The sequence below is a fragment of the Amblyraja radiata genome, chromosome 3, assembly GCF_010909765.2.
Source record: "Amblyraja radiata isolate CabotCenter1 chromosome 3, sAmbRad1.1.pri, whole genome shotgun sequence".
NCBI lineage: Eukaryota > Metazoa > Chordata > Chondrichthyes > Rajiformes > Rajidae > Amblyraja > Amblyraja radiata.
This window is the reverse complement of record NC_045958.1, coordinates 86,536,669-86,551,387: the sequence shown is the minus strand read 5'-3', so window position 1 is coordinate 86,551,387 and position 14,719 is coordinate 86,536,669. Positions and strand designations below refer to the sequence as shown.

Below are 14,719 nucleotides of genomic sequence, written 5' to 3'. Positions count from 1 at the left end.
AACCTGTACATCTTTGGAGTGTGGAAGGAAACCAGAGCTCCCGGAGAAAACCCACGCAGGTCACGGGGTGAACGTACCATCTCCATACAGACAGCACCCGTCATCGGGAACGAACCAGTCTCTAGCGCTGTAAGGCAACAACTCTACCTCTGCGCCACCGTCCCACCCTTGCACATCTTGAAATCAAATCATTAATTAAAAATGTAATAGAAAACAACGGTAGATGCTAGTTTATAGACCCAAATTGCGGTAGTAACTCAGTGGGTCAGGCAGTATCTCTGGAGAGAATAGGTTACGTTGAGTCAGGACCCTTCTTCAGACTTCTTATCATTAATTAAACAATTATGCAGAAAACTTACTCAAGTTTTCAGGTGTTCTTAGTAGCTCACTCTGAACAATAAAAGGATTGGTGGTCCATGACAAATTATCGCCTTCTTCGACCAGATCTTGACTTTGGAATCCTCCAGGTGAATCGTTTGTAATGTTATCTGCTACCTGTAGGACGAAATGTATTAAGTATAACTTCATGTTGATTATTAGGATGATACCACTTGTCACCTCAAACAAGTTGAAGGGCAAACAAGAGGATATGAAATAGCACTGGTGAGCATAACAGATAACACTTTTCAAATATTCTAAGTATTTGAAGGGCAGGATGGTAACCTGTGGGGGGAAATAAGTTCTATTTGGGACCAAAGAAGCATTCTTTACGTGTTGTTATGGAATGTAGATGTGGTCTGAAAATGAGGCATTTACATGTTCTCAGGAAAAAAGGATTAACTATTCAAACTGAATCTCCATATAGAATGCTGATACAAATGAAGGCTGAGATCAATGATTTTAGAGCTGATATACTCCAGAAATGGAAGCACAAGGTAAAGTAATACAATTTGGAATGAAAGAGGAAATAAAATGGAAGAGAAAGCTGGGGCTCACACAACTTTAAGGTGACAGGACAAATTGATCAAATAGTCCAATTCAAGTGAAAAGGCTGCAGCGTCCTTATTTTCATGAAATACGACACAAATGGAGAAGCAAGGAAGTTATGGATACATGTATACATTTATAACATTTATTGGTCAGCCTGCAGTTAAAGAAGTGTCGAATTCAATAACCAATTGATTCAATAGAATCAATGCATAGAAAATTATAGTTTTGTCAAAACTACTCCAGGAACTTCTGGATAGAATAAAAACATGACTGCTCCAATAGCAAGAGGTTAATTTAAATATAGTATTTTTACAGTTTAAATTATTTAAGTGGAAATTGTTTCAATTGACAGAATGATTGTCAAACAGAAGGCACCAAGAGTCGAAAGGAGAGCATGAGCAAATGTTCCCATGCGTGGTTATAACTTGCAATTGAAGCTAAATTAATCTGTTTCAATAGCAACTTTCTAAAAGATGGACCTTCTTGAAAACAGACAAATGTACATCAATTGGATGAAAACAGGGAAATGCAGTTAACTGTTTAGTTCTTTAAAGAATTAGCAATACAACTAGTCAAATAAAAAAATTATTCTGTTGCAAGGATGTGATAAGAGGAACTGATTCTTACTGCTTCTGCCAACTGGTCAGATGTCTTTTGATGTGGTTCATTTCCTTTAGAGTAACTCTCTTTAGGTTTATTTAAAAGTAATGGACTTCGTTCTTCGTGCGTCTGCCAAGTTTCTATTTCATCCACGCATGGAGTCTGCAATCTACTTTCATGAGGTTGTTTAGTTACCAGCGGTATTTCAATTGATTCCTAAAAACACATTTTTTAATCAAGTAAATAGAAGTAATAATGATGGCAAATTGTATAGTCAACAAAATAATGCATTGATGCAAGTGAAATGTCCCTTGTAAATATAATATAAAAAGATATCTTACATCTCCAAGACAAGTAGAATTTATTTGTCCATTTGTATTTCTGATGGGAGGGTTGAAACTGCAAAATCAAAAGGAGGAATTAATCTTCGTTCTATTGATTCAATCCAAAATTCAAGGCAAAGAGTTAATAAAATGTGAAAGGATATTCAATGTTCAAGGTGCATTGGTGAACTTTACATTTACATGAACGATACCAATTCTTCATACCCATCTCTGACCAACTTCACTCCGTTCCAGCTCAGATATCATTGTTTGTTTTGCAAATACTTAACACAAATCAGTACCCTTGGAGGATGGATGTCTTTTCAGCAAATCCACTCCAGCAGCTGGCCACATGAAAGCTGTCAAATGTTCTTCAACAGCACTGATCATTTAACCCTGCACCTATCTTCAGTTCTATATTTTTCATCTTGCTGCATTAGCTAAACAAATTTTCAAGCAATAGGAAACAAACAACTCCAATGGAATCCATCTTCGACAGCTATATCCCATTGTCACATTTTCAATCAACATGCCCAAGCTGTCCAAATTTTCAATCAAACAAATCCATTCACAACTCCATTTGATCCAAATGATTGGCCTTCAATTGATCCTGAACCACTCATGATTTACTAGGTATTAATTCAGAGATCAAAACATCTGTCATTTCTTTCTCCTGGTACACAAGACTCATCATTCTTGTTTGTAACTTTGTTGTTAAAGGGCCTGTCCCACTTTCACGACCTCTGCCGACTTCGCCCTTGACTCATACTCGCAGCATGGTCGTCACGAGGTCATAAGTAGGCCGTGATGCTAGTCGTAGGTACTCCTGGCATCAAGTAGGTTGGGGCATTTTTTCAACATGATGAAAAATGTCCACGAGTAAAAAAGGTCGTGAATTAGGTCGTGAAAGTGGGACATGCCCTTAACTATCAGCCACTTTTCCACTTGCATGTCCTCCCTCACTACCCGTGGCCTATTGGTTTCTCTCTATTGTTTTATCAAAAATAGCAGTTTAGACATTTCTTTCTCACCTCAAATTTTGAACCCTACTACCACCCCCACACTTATCGAAACATTCACTATTGAATATTTTAATAGCTTTGAACTGAAAAGTCACGCTTATCATTGCATACACGATTCACAAGTTTAATTATGGGGAACACACCATACTTGCAGCACCATTGAGCACCACACCAAGTGCAACATCTTTTGTTCGCCTCGTATCTGTCCGCTCCGATTTCTCTCAAGTCGGCTCGGTCATCAAAAGGCTAATTTTATTCTAGGGAGATGTTCGTGACAACTAGAGTAAATTTAGCTCTAGTTATGTATCAGCCTCCCAAGGATTAAAAACAATAAATAGTACCAGACTATTCCAAGTTAGTTACCCATATTATACAATCAGAAAATGCTCATAAAAATAGATAAAAGCGATGCAGCAAGCTTTTGCAATTTGCGGTATTTCCTTAGCATTAAAGGTTGAAGAATTGAAAATGAAGTCCTACAATATTAAACCAGATCTATTCCTCCCACCTCCCATACCGTCCCTCATGTTTTAAATCCAATTAGATCCAATTTCAAAGACAGCTTCGTTGACTATTTAGCATGACAATAATAATCCCCATTCTTTTGCTAAACATTCTAATGGAAAACTTAGAGTCTGCAATGTTCATCCTGTTTGCATCCACGGTTTATAAACTTTTCAAATCCATCTCCACACAATACTGCTCCTCTAGTTTTCCATGCTCCATTGGGTGCATGATTAAGAATCATACTGCACCAAAACAGGTCCTCCAATCCAACTTGTGCATGTCAACCAACTGTTTAAGCCTGTCCCTTTTGCCTGTGTTTGGGCCCCCGTTATCCTTCTAATCTTTCGTCCAGGAGCAGAAAAGGCTGCAAAGAGTCATAACCACTGCCCAGTCCATCATCGCTTCTGACCTCCCTACCATCGAGGGAATCTATCGGTCGCTGCTTCAAAAAGGCTGCCAGCATCATCAAAAACCCACACCATCCTGGCCACACACTCATCTCTCCGCTGCCGTCGGGTAGAAGGTACAGGAGCCTGAAATCTGCAACATCCAGATTCAGGAACAGCTTCTTCCCCACAGCCATCAGACTATTAAACACAACTTCAAACAAACTATTAACTATAACAACCTATTGCACTTTATCTGTTTAATATATATATATATACTAAAAATTATTGTCCTATCTGAGACACATGACAATAAACTCACTTGAGTCTTGACTCTATCCATGTACCTGTCCAAAGGTAATTTAATGTTGATATTGTATCAACTCAACTACTTGCTTTGGCAGCTTGTTTGATATGCCCACCACTGTTGTCCCACAGGCTCCAAGTAAATCTTTCCCCTCTCACCTTAAACCTATGCCTCTATTGGTATCCCTACCTACAGTGCCCTCGATAATGTTTGGGACAATGATCCATAATTTATTTATTTGCCTAAGTACTCCACAATTTGAGATTTGTAATAGAACAAATCACATGTTGTTAAAGTGCACACTGTCAAGATTTTAAGAAAAGCCATTTTTATACATGTTGGTTTCTGCAACTAGAAATTACAGCAGTGTTTATACATAGTTCCCCCATTTCAGGGCACCATAATGTTTGAGGTAACATAATACAGAGGTAAATAAACGATGGGTCTTTGTCGCAAACATTATGGTGGGCACTATCTTTTCCCCTCTTGATTTTATTATACACATAGATATCACCACTCAGCCTCCTGTTTTCCAAGGAATCAAGTCCTAGCCTGCTCAACCTTTCCCTACAACTCGAGCCTTGCAATCCTAAGTCTATTTTCCAACTCAGAATATCATAAACAAACTAAGAATATCTTAAACAAATGCTTAACCATTAAGATAAAATTCAAAAGTCTTTATTGCTTTATTGCCCAAAAAGTTAGAAGTTCTAGAAAAGTATGATTTAAAATTTTCAGGGCAGCCAGAAATGCAAGATTTCCAAACTTGATTGGATTCAAAGACGAGGTCAAAATGAAAAGCAATTGAGTGTACTACAAAACATACCTCTCTGAACACTGGTGTTCTGATGTGCTTGGATCATTGGAAGTTATTGAAATGCTACTGATCCCATTGTCATCTCTTCCAGAACCTTTTGTGCATTGTTCTTCTAAATCTCAAGGATAAACACATCGGTTAATTGGCTGCTGTAAATCACATTATTGTACATTAAGTGGCAGAAGAATCAGATGATGTTGATGAATACGAGTGTAAACAGAAGAATTAGAAGCTCCCTACTATATTCTCTATACATTCACGACTGCAAGGATAAATTTGGCTTTAATTTAATCTACAAATTTGCAGATGACACTATGGCGGGCCGAATCACGGACAATGACGAGATGGAGTACAGGAAAGAGATGGAGAACTTTCTTACATGATGTCAGTACGACATTGCTGAAGGAGCTAGTTATGGTTTTCGGGAATTATGGCAGAGTACATGCCCCAATCAGCATCAATGGTGTACTTCCCGAAGAGACTAAGGAAATTTGGACTGTCTGCAGCAATTCTTACAAACGTTTACAGATGAACCATAGAAAGCACATCACTGATTGACTTTAGAACAGCTCTGTCCAAGACAGCAAGAAATGCAGAGGTGTGGATGCAGCCCTGCCCATCAGAAACCAGACTTCCCACCATTGTTCCATCTAAACTTCATGCTGCCTTGGTCAAGCAGCTAACACAATCAGACTTCTCTCACACCACCCACCCCACTCGTCCCCATACCTGAATTTGCACCCATTTCTCCCCTCCCCCCTCTGCCCCCTTCTCCATATATTCCTTTCTCCGATTTGACAATTTTCACTTCTATTTTTTTATTTATTGCACTTTTGGCTTTTCAACTCTGGTCTTTGTCCAACCATCTACCAATTACCCCCCAAAACCAAGCTTTCAGCTTTCTCCTCCCCACACAGATCCCAACCCAAAATATCACCTATCCGAGTTCTCCAGAGATGCTGTCTGACCAGCTGAGTTCTACAGCATGTTATGGCTTTTTAAAAAAAATTCAAAGACTTATTCCACACCAGTTATTCCTTCTTATCCCTGCTCTAGCAGAAAGTACAGAAGCTTGAAAGTGCACACTACCACTGAGGAACTGTTTCTTCCCCTCAGTTTTTGGGCTTGTAAATGGTCCTTCCATAAGATAGGATACTGTCAAACCTGCCTCTATTCCCATTTGTCTATGATGCACTACAATGCTGAGAACTATATTCTGTAATTGATTCAGTTAACCATTGATGTAAAGTAATAAAATATGAATTGAGCAGCTTCATAAATTGAAAATGGAAAAGTATTAAAAAAAATCTCAAATATCCTAGCTAACAAAAATGAAAACAATAATCATCAAAGTGCATCTCCATTGAAGTTAATGATTTGAACAAATGTTAAACATTTAAAATCAGCTAAGAACAAGGGTTCAACGTAGTTTTAGTTTATACTAGACCAAGTGCAGACCCGTAGCTACCCCAGAGGAGGAGGAGGGGGGGAGAGGAAGAGGAGAGGGGGGGGGGGGGGAGAAGAGGAAGAGGAGAGGTAGAGGAGGGGAGGGCGGGGGGGGGAGAGGAGAGGAGAGGGGGGGGAGGGGAGAGGAGAGGGGGGGGAGGGGAGAGGTGAGGGGGGGAGAGGTGAGGGGGGGGAGAGGTGAGGGGGGGGGGAGAGGTGAGGGGGGGGGGAGAGGTGAGGGGGGGGGAGAGGTAGGTGAGGGGGGGAGAGAGGAGAGGGGGGAGAGAGGAGAGGGGGAGAGAGGAGAGGGGGAGAGAGGAGAGGGGGGGGGGGAGAGGGGGAGAGAGGGGGGGGAGAGGGGGAGAGAGGGAGGGGAGGAGAGGGGGAGAGGGGGGAGAGGGGGAGGGGAGGAGAGGGGGAGGGGAGGAGAGGGGGAGGGGAGGAGAGGGGGGAAGGAGAGGGGGGGGTAGAGGAGGGGGGGGGGGAAGAGGAGGGGGGGGGAGAGGAGGGGGGGGGAAGAAGAGAGAGGGGGGGGAAGAAGAGAGAGGGGGGGGAGAGGAGAGGGGGGGGAGAGGAGAGGGGGGGGGAGAGGAGAGGGGGGGGAGGGGAGAGGGGGGGACACCAGCGAAAGACAGTTGTTTTGGAGACACTCTCTCCAAATTAAAGTGGAAGAACTGATGCATCGCTGATTCATCTTACCCCATACTTCGGGTGAAGCTGCGCGTGTCTGGAATTTATTTGCTACAGGCAGTTGAACACAAAGATGGTTTTCTTTGGGACTAATGGTCCCAATTAATGGACTAATTTACCATAATTCGTCAACAGTTCAGTTTTAAGCAAAACCAGCAAGAGAGGCGATAAAGTTCCATTCGCCAGTATGTTCAAAAAGGAAATTCAGTTCTAAAAATGGAATTAGCTATCAGTAGGAATGGTAGTGTGGAGAGAAAAGGAGGATTTGTCAAGGAGTGGGACTATCTTTATGGAGCACAAGTACTAGCAAAGTATTGTACAAAGTACAATTACTGTGTTGAATGGCTATGAAACAGTACACACCAGTCTAATCACAATAATATGACCATCCTGTACTGCTAATTATTAACATCCTAAACAATTCAATTTTGCAATAGATTTTCTTATGTATTTTATTAAAGATACATCTTACTCACATGTTAATGGGATATTCATTCCAGGCAAAGAAAATCAAATTAGAAGGAATTGCTATTACAGTGTAACAATCATTTTCTGAACTCACCTGAAAATGTTGCAGAGTGTAAATAAAATATACTGCTTTTATAAGCTTCTTCTGAAACAGGCACAAAAGATAAAGTTGGCATGGTTGGGAGAAGATCAAGGACCTTTAAAAGAACATTGATTATGATGCTGATGGAATGAATGTCCATATTTCAAACAGTACATCAAGATACACATGGAATATTCAAAGGCAATATGATCACAATGACGTTTTAGGATTTATTCACATGATATTACTTGCAATTTTACCATTGAAGGGGACGAGCAAGTTTCACAGCTATGATTGGACTACTATACTTTTCTTTAAATTTCGGAGTTACTTAAAATCATTTACATTTTCTAGCAATAATGGTAGGATTTGAACGTCATTCCAAGTAATAATGCAGATCGTTGGCTGCTAAATCTGCAATTTACCCAACGTGCTATCTTATGTGATATCTATCTATCTATATGCAATTACGACTCTCATCTTATCCTATTCTGCTTTGCGTTGTTTCCACATTTGCGCAAAAATGGTGCCCAGTAGCGCTACGATTTTTCGCCATCTTGCTCACCATTCTCCTGTGGTGCAAGTGCTACAACTTTTGTTCCAATCGGTGGAATATTACACAAGTCTAAGGTTTAAAAATCATATAAACCACGCAAGCGCAGATTGGTCTCCTCTTCTATCTTCTCTCCTGTCGTTTGCTGGGACGGCGACGCAACCTCCGGCACCCGCTGTCAATCACAGGCGACGAGGAGAATAAAGCTGAAGGAGCTGAGTGAGCAGAGTGTGGAGAGTGGGTGCATTTGCGGGCGGAGGCGACCACCTTGACAAGCTGGGCGCCGCTGAGTGAGACCGGAGCAGGGAGCCACTGACTGAGGCCGATTTTCCAGTATCAATGGATCCAAAACGTTTCTGAATTATCCATTTTGCCTGACCAACAACGGTCACGGTCTCGAAGAGGAAACCAACGGTACTGGAGCAGTCCGTCTGGGTAGTCGACAGGAGGAATCGGCCCACAAAGTTGGCCTTGGAAGTTGACTATGGGAATGGAGTTCACAAGCCCCGGTCGCAGGGGAATTTCAAGCTTGCTCTCGTAATTTTGTCTGGATTAAAGAAAGTACCAGTTGGCAGACCCAGTATGTTAACAAATATGTTTCACGCTCCAATATTTTCCATACCGAAGGTAATGTCTCTTCTTGTACAACTTTTCTATTGATCACTAAATTCGTTTTTCGACTCCTGTCGAACTCAAAAACATACAGGTCTACAGATTGGGGTTCATTAATGGCATCCACACTTACATTAATAAATTAAAACTGACTTTACCTGTATAGGAAAGGAAAAAGGAAAAAATAAAAAAGGAAGAAAAAAAAAAATCAGCAAAAAGATCTACTCACAGGATATTTTTTTCTCATTTGGGAAAAAACAGTGTTATTTGAATACTGTTCCCATTTCATGTCCCACGCACTTTCCATTTCAGCTATTGATTGCTGGATAGAGGGGAACACTTCCTCTGTTATCTTCTGGCTGTAAAAAGAATTTGACCAAATAAAAGAAAATCCAGAGAAATATATTCTATTGAATACTGATGGACCTTCAAGAATTTCTTACAGATGTCACACAAATTGTGATTTTGATCCCTTAGTTTGTGAATGATAATCAGCTGCAAGAAATGGAAAAATGCTTGCTGGCCACCATAAAACGCCAAAATATCCCCAAACCACATGATTTTATTTCGAAGTCTTGTGACGAGACTACGTGAAGAACCAGCCGGTACGCACGCGCATCAATACGTTGATGCATGGCGCGTGATTCGAATTGATTCGGAAGGGGAAGTTGATATCGGGAATTTCCCTGAAGTACACCTTCACAGCTTTAACGGTCGAAGGTAAGGTTTTTCCCCAGGAACTGGTTTCAACGCTGGTTTGATTTCCAAAATGGACAAACCAAGAAACAAGAGGAAACAGGCAGCTGAAAATTCAGCGGGGAAAGAGGACAACGAGCAAGATCGTTGGCTGTCGGTATCAAGCTCGGAGACGCTGGCAGGCGTGACCTTCACAGCAACCTCCGCAAAAGCTCCGAAAGGGAGCAGCTTGTCAACCCCGGGCTCAGGGAAGACCAAGTCAAAATGCGCTGTCCAAAAGGACAATACTGGCCAGGGAGGCACTGCCTCAACATCCAATTATGTTATCAGTCAACTCACAAGACTGGAAAAATGGATTGAGAGGCTGGTTGAAGGACATGTGCACCGCACACGTGTCTGATACAGGCAGTTCAATTCAAATGTCTGAGGCGGCAATACCCGGTCAACGGCTGGATTATGAAATCTCCCGCTCAGAGGCAGGGAGATTTGAGGATTAATACACGGCAGACACTGACTGTGTGGCAATCGACAATTAACGAGAATTCTCTCAACAAGCGGAGAATACCTTTCAACTCATGGCTAAATAGAGCTGCCGGCACTCGTGACCAACGTTCCCTCTAATTTTTAGTAGTTCGTGTTCGCAGAAATCTTGTATTGTGCAATTTATGCTGTTACAAATGTGTGTGTGCGCACTGAATTAGTTCCCTATGAACAAATACTGTACAAACCTAAATTTCAAGGTAGCACTTGCCTCCTCCAACACAAATGGCAATAGTTAAACCACGCATTTACCTTTTCTCTTTCATTTCAATTAGTTCACTTTTCAATGATTTTGCAAGCTTTTCCAACGAAAGATTTTGTTCCAATTCTGCTGAGCCTGCTTCGATGCGCTGGTCATTAAGAAGTCTGAGAGACCAATAGCACAGCTGGATTATCGCTACAAGATTCAGTTCACCAGCTTTGTACAGGTCATCAATCTGTGAACAGAATCACAGGTTAAGAGCAATAGATAGTGTTTATTCGAACTGAAATTTTAATTACTGATAGAGTCATAGAGTGATACAGTATGGAAACAGGCCCTTCGGCCCACACCTGCCAACATATTCCAGCTATGTGTGTGTGTATTATACACATACAAATATATATATATTTATAGTTATATATTCATATATAAATATACACTGTTTAGTTTTCTCATTTATAACATTGTTTACAGAGTACTATGTTTACATATTCTGTTGTGCTGCTGCAAGTAAGGATTTCATTGTTTAACTGGGACGTGAGAGAATAAAACAATCTTGACTTACATTGCTAATGTGTGGGATAGAACTAGTGTACGGGTGATTGGTGGTTGGCGTGGACTCGGTGGACCGAAGGGCCTGTTTCCACGCTGTATAAATTAAACTAAAAACATTAAAACCAGAGGGAGTCTAAAGAAGGGTCTCTACCCTAAACGTCACCCAATTTCCTCTATCCAGAGATGCTGGTTGCTCCATGCAGTTCCCCCGCACAATTAAAGCCTAGAATAGTCTTCATCCTACCATAGTTACCCAACCAGACGCAACTAAATTTAAGGTAGCTCTTTTTTCCCCCAAGAACCCTTTTTTGCTTAAGTCCAAGTCGAGAGTCAAGAGAGTTTTGTCATGTGTCCCAGATAGGACACTGAAATTCTTGCTTGCTGCACCACAACAGAATATGTAAACATAATATAGAACAGGAGATAAAAGTTCAGTGGATCTATATACCATAGACCATACATATACACACAATAAATAAACAAATAAAGTGCAAAAGGCTGTTATTGTTCAGAGTTTGGAGTTTGGTTGTGGACCCCCCACCACCTCCAGCTTAAATTCCATTTGGAATATTTTTGGAGGACCAGGAAACCAAGAAGCAAGAGTTACTCCAGGGAGTTACTCCAACTCCAGGGAGTGATTCTGCGTTTATTCAGCATTGGCGGGCCCCCCTCTCTATCTCTCTCTGTCTCCACCCGCCATATCGTGTCCGGGCCGCCAGGTCTCCGCTCTCCGGCCGCTCCTCATCCACTGGCACGGCCGGCCGCCTTGCACATGTGCACTGCCACAGCCAGCACATTGGGATATGGGCCATTGCAGGCATTTGGGACAAATGTAAACGGGGCATCTTGGTCGGCGTGAGCAGGTTCGGCGAAAGTGCCTTTTTCCTTGCTGTATCACTCTATGGCACTATCGCCGACGCAAAATTTCCATTCTAGCGAATGTGAAGCACTTGAGTTTAGATTTTTTTTTTTGTCCATTTACCAAGAGTGCAGCAAAAAGAACTTTAGGCAGAATTGATTATTATAAAGCAAAACCCACCTGAGCACCTTCATTTTCAATCTTATTTAATAGTGATCTTGAGACTTTTAAGGCTACATCTGTTCCATCAAGTATGTCCAGGTCTACACGTCCCTCCATTATGGAATCAATAATTTCTCTTTCTTTTTCCAACTCCATAAGTGCATCCATTACTGTGTTCCACATCTTGCGTAGCTGAATGAAAGGTGTATGTAGTGTGAATAAATTAGTTTCAGGTGTGCACAATATCCGTATTTCTTAATCATTCCTAGTTTCTCTCATTGCAGATTGAACAACCAATATTCTCTGACTTAGTTACTACAATTATAGACTAGGTCATTTCTTACAATCAGTTTTCAGAACGATACAGTGACAGAAATATTGATTGACTAAACTTAATGTAGTTTAAAAGATTCCTTAGATTATACAATAGCAAAAGAAACGTGCCTTCAAAACTGGATAAAAGTTTGATATATACCAAACAAAGCCAGTGAGCAAATCAAATATTTTTAAGAGTGTAAACAAGTAGTAAATAAGGCACTTAATAACCTTTTAAATGATGGGGATATAAAATACTTCAACCACTAGAATCTGGAGCAAACTGCTGGAGAAACTACAAGATCCCAATGTGAAACATTGATAATTATTTTCCTCTTAGACGCAACTCGACCCGCTGAGTTCCTTCAGCAGTTAGTATGTCCTCCCCCAATTGTAGTATGGCTTTGGTACTTCCAGGAAAACTCAGATCATTGTTTACCGTTTTGCTCTGCTGCAGGTTCTCAAAAAAACCCAACTCCAGATACGGTAGGAAGAGGCCTGCTTACCAGAATCCCCACACAAGCAATAAAGTTAATAGCAACAAACAAAAATCACCAGTTTCATAAAATGAATTCCAATGTAAAAAAGGGATAATAAATGAAGGGGCGGGTACAAGCCAAAACACTCAATTTTAGTTGCAAATTTGTTTATAAAACAAAAATCATTGCTTCCTCTGAAAAATGTATTATTTTATATTACTACCTTTACAAAACAAACAATTAAGCCCAGATATATGATGAAATATGACATAAAACCAAACGTCTAGTTTGCTAAAAGTAAGAAACCTTTAGCTGTCGCTTTTTGAAAACTAAAGAAAATTAAATTTTATACAAACCTCTTTCATTTCTGGATAATGTTCTTTTGCGAAGCCATTAGCAGATCTAGCAAAAAAGTTTAAAATATTTTATTTTAGGTTTTCTATAAATGGATTTATTCACTACATATCTCTTCATGGAACACATGCAAAACAAGATATTTAGGATGATTACAGAAATTAGATTTCACGAAAAATATATAAATTTCACATCAGGCGCTATTATCAAGGGCCGGAGGTTGAAGCCACGAGAATAAAAGGACTGAATGAAATATTCTGTAACTTTTTCGCCATTATATATGCGGTGACTCTTTGTGTACCTTGGGTATGCAAAACAAAGAATCTCACTGTCTTAACCTTCTGGAACAGCATACCACATTAGACCTCAGCAAAAACCTTTCTAAAAATTCTATATAAACCACATCTACCATCATCATTTTTCTAAGTTACTTTCTTTAAAAACTTGAGGCATATTTCTCCTGCCCACAATACATGTCATTCTCCAACCATGAACTGGCATCCTGTTTGATCACTGCCTCCAAAAGAAATGAGCACGGGCTTTAGGGCAAGATTAACTAAGCAACATTATCATCTCCAAGTTGAATTTCACAACAAAGTAATCTCGAAAAACAATATACAAGAAGTCTGAAGAAGGGGTTCGACTCGAACCGTTGCCTATTTCCTTCTCTCCATAGATGCTGCCTCCCCTGCTGAGTTTCTCCAGCATTTTTGTCTACCTTCCATTTTCCAGCATCTGCAGTTCCTTCTTAAACATACAAGAAATCATTTCAAGTTATCCTCAACTGCAATCTTTCAAAGTATCATGCTTGAGAAATTACTTTTACTGAGCTCAAACAACCTACTGTGGCACTTCACTTTAGGTCTATTTCGTCACAGACAATTATTGTCACATTAAAATTACTCAAAAGCCAAAGCTCATAATCCATTATGAATCCACAAAATAAAACACTAAATGAATCTTACTTTTCCAGTGCATCTTTCATTTCTTTATGTTGTTTCCTCAAGGCTTGATTTTCATTAACAAGTAATCTAGACGCAAATATAAATTAAAGTTCACTTGTTATAAAAGGTCATTTATCACTATTAATCAAGTAATGCCAATTTCATGTCCTGAAAGAGGGAAAAAAAAACAAGGGTGGTTAATCTGTAGAGGCAGTCAGTGGGTATATTTCAGGTAGATATAGATTCTTGATTAGAAACATAGAAATTAGGTGCAGGAGTAGGCCATTCGGCCCTTCGAGCCTGCACCGCCATTCAATATGATCATGGCTGATCATCCAACTCAGTATCCCGTACCTGCCTTCTCTCCATACCCTCTGATCCCCTTAGCCACAAGGGCCACATCTAACTCCCTCTTAAATATAGCCAATGAACTGGCCTCGACTACCCTCTGTGGCAGGGAGTTCCAGAGATTCACCACTCTCTGTGTGAAAAAAGTTCTTCTCATCTCGGTTTTAAAGGATTTCCCCCTTATCCTTAAGCTGTGACCCCTTGTCCTGGACTTCCCCAACATCGGGAGCAATCTTCCTGCATCTAGCCTGTCCAACCCCTTAAGAATTTTGTAAGTTTCTATAAGATCCCCTCTCAATCTCCTAAATTCTAGAGAGTATAAACCAAGTCTATCCAGTCTTTCTTCATAAGACAGTCCTGACATCCCAGGAATCAGTCTAGTGAACCTTCTCTGCACTCCCTCTATGGCAATAATGTCCTTCCTCAGATTTGGAGACCAAAACTGTACGCAATACTCCAGGTGTGGTCTCACCAAGACCCTGTACAACTGCAGTAGAACCTCCCTGCTCCTATACTCAAATC

At 40.6% G+C, this 14,719-nt stretch overlaps 1 protein-coding gene and 1 non-coding gene across 6 annotated transcripts in view; both read right to left on the bottom strand.

Moving 5' to 3' along the window:
- haus6 (HAUS augmin like complex subunit 6) overlaps window positions 1-14,719 on the bottom strand; it is a 38,139-nt gene that overhangs the window by 9,695 nt on the left and 13,725 nt on the right. For 4 of the 5 annotated variants that reach the window (XM_033018241.1, XM_033018243.1, XM_033018244.1 and 1 more), the window contains 10 exons: window positions 13,871-13,936; window positions 12,908-12,953; window positions 11,776-11,949; window positions 10,232-10,416; window positions 8,973-9,102; window positions 7,591-7,693; window positions 4,902-5,010; window positions 1,872-1,929; window positions 1,558-1,746; window positions 360-495 (listed from right to left, as the gene is read on the bottom strand). In XM_033018241.1, the coding sequence (XP_032874132.1) occupies window positions 360-495; window positions 1,558-1,746; window positions 1,872-1,929; window positions 4,902-5,010; window positions 7,591-7,693; window positions 8,973-9,102; window positions 10,232-10,416; window positions 11,776-11,949; window positions 12,908-12,953; window positions 13,871-13,936 (1,196 nt within the window). The remainder of the gene's footprint in view (window positions 1-359; window positions 496-1,557; window positions 1,747-1,871; window positions 1,930-4,901; window positions 5,011-7,590; window positions 7,694-8,972; window positions 9,103-10,231; window positions 10,417-11,775; window positions 11,950-12,907; window positions 12,954-13,870; window positions 13,937-14,719) is intronic. The other variant, XM_033018242.1, reaches the window with a different exon arrangement.
- Window positions 3,061-3,192, bottom strand: LOC116971672. Its single transcript, XR_004411549.1, has one exon.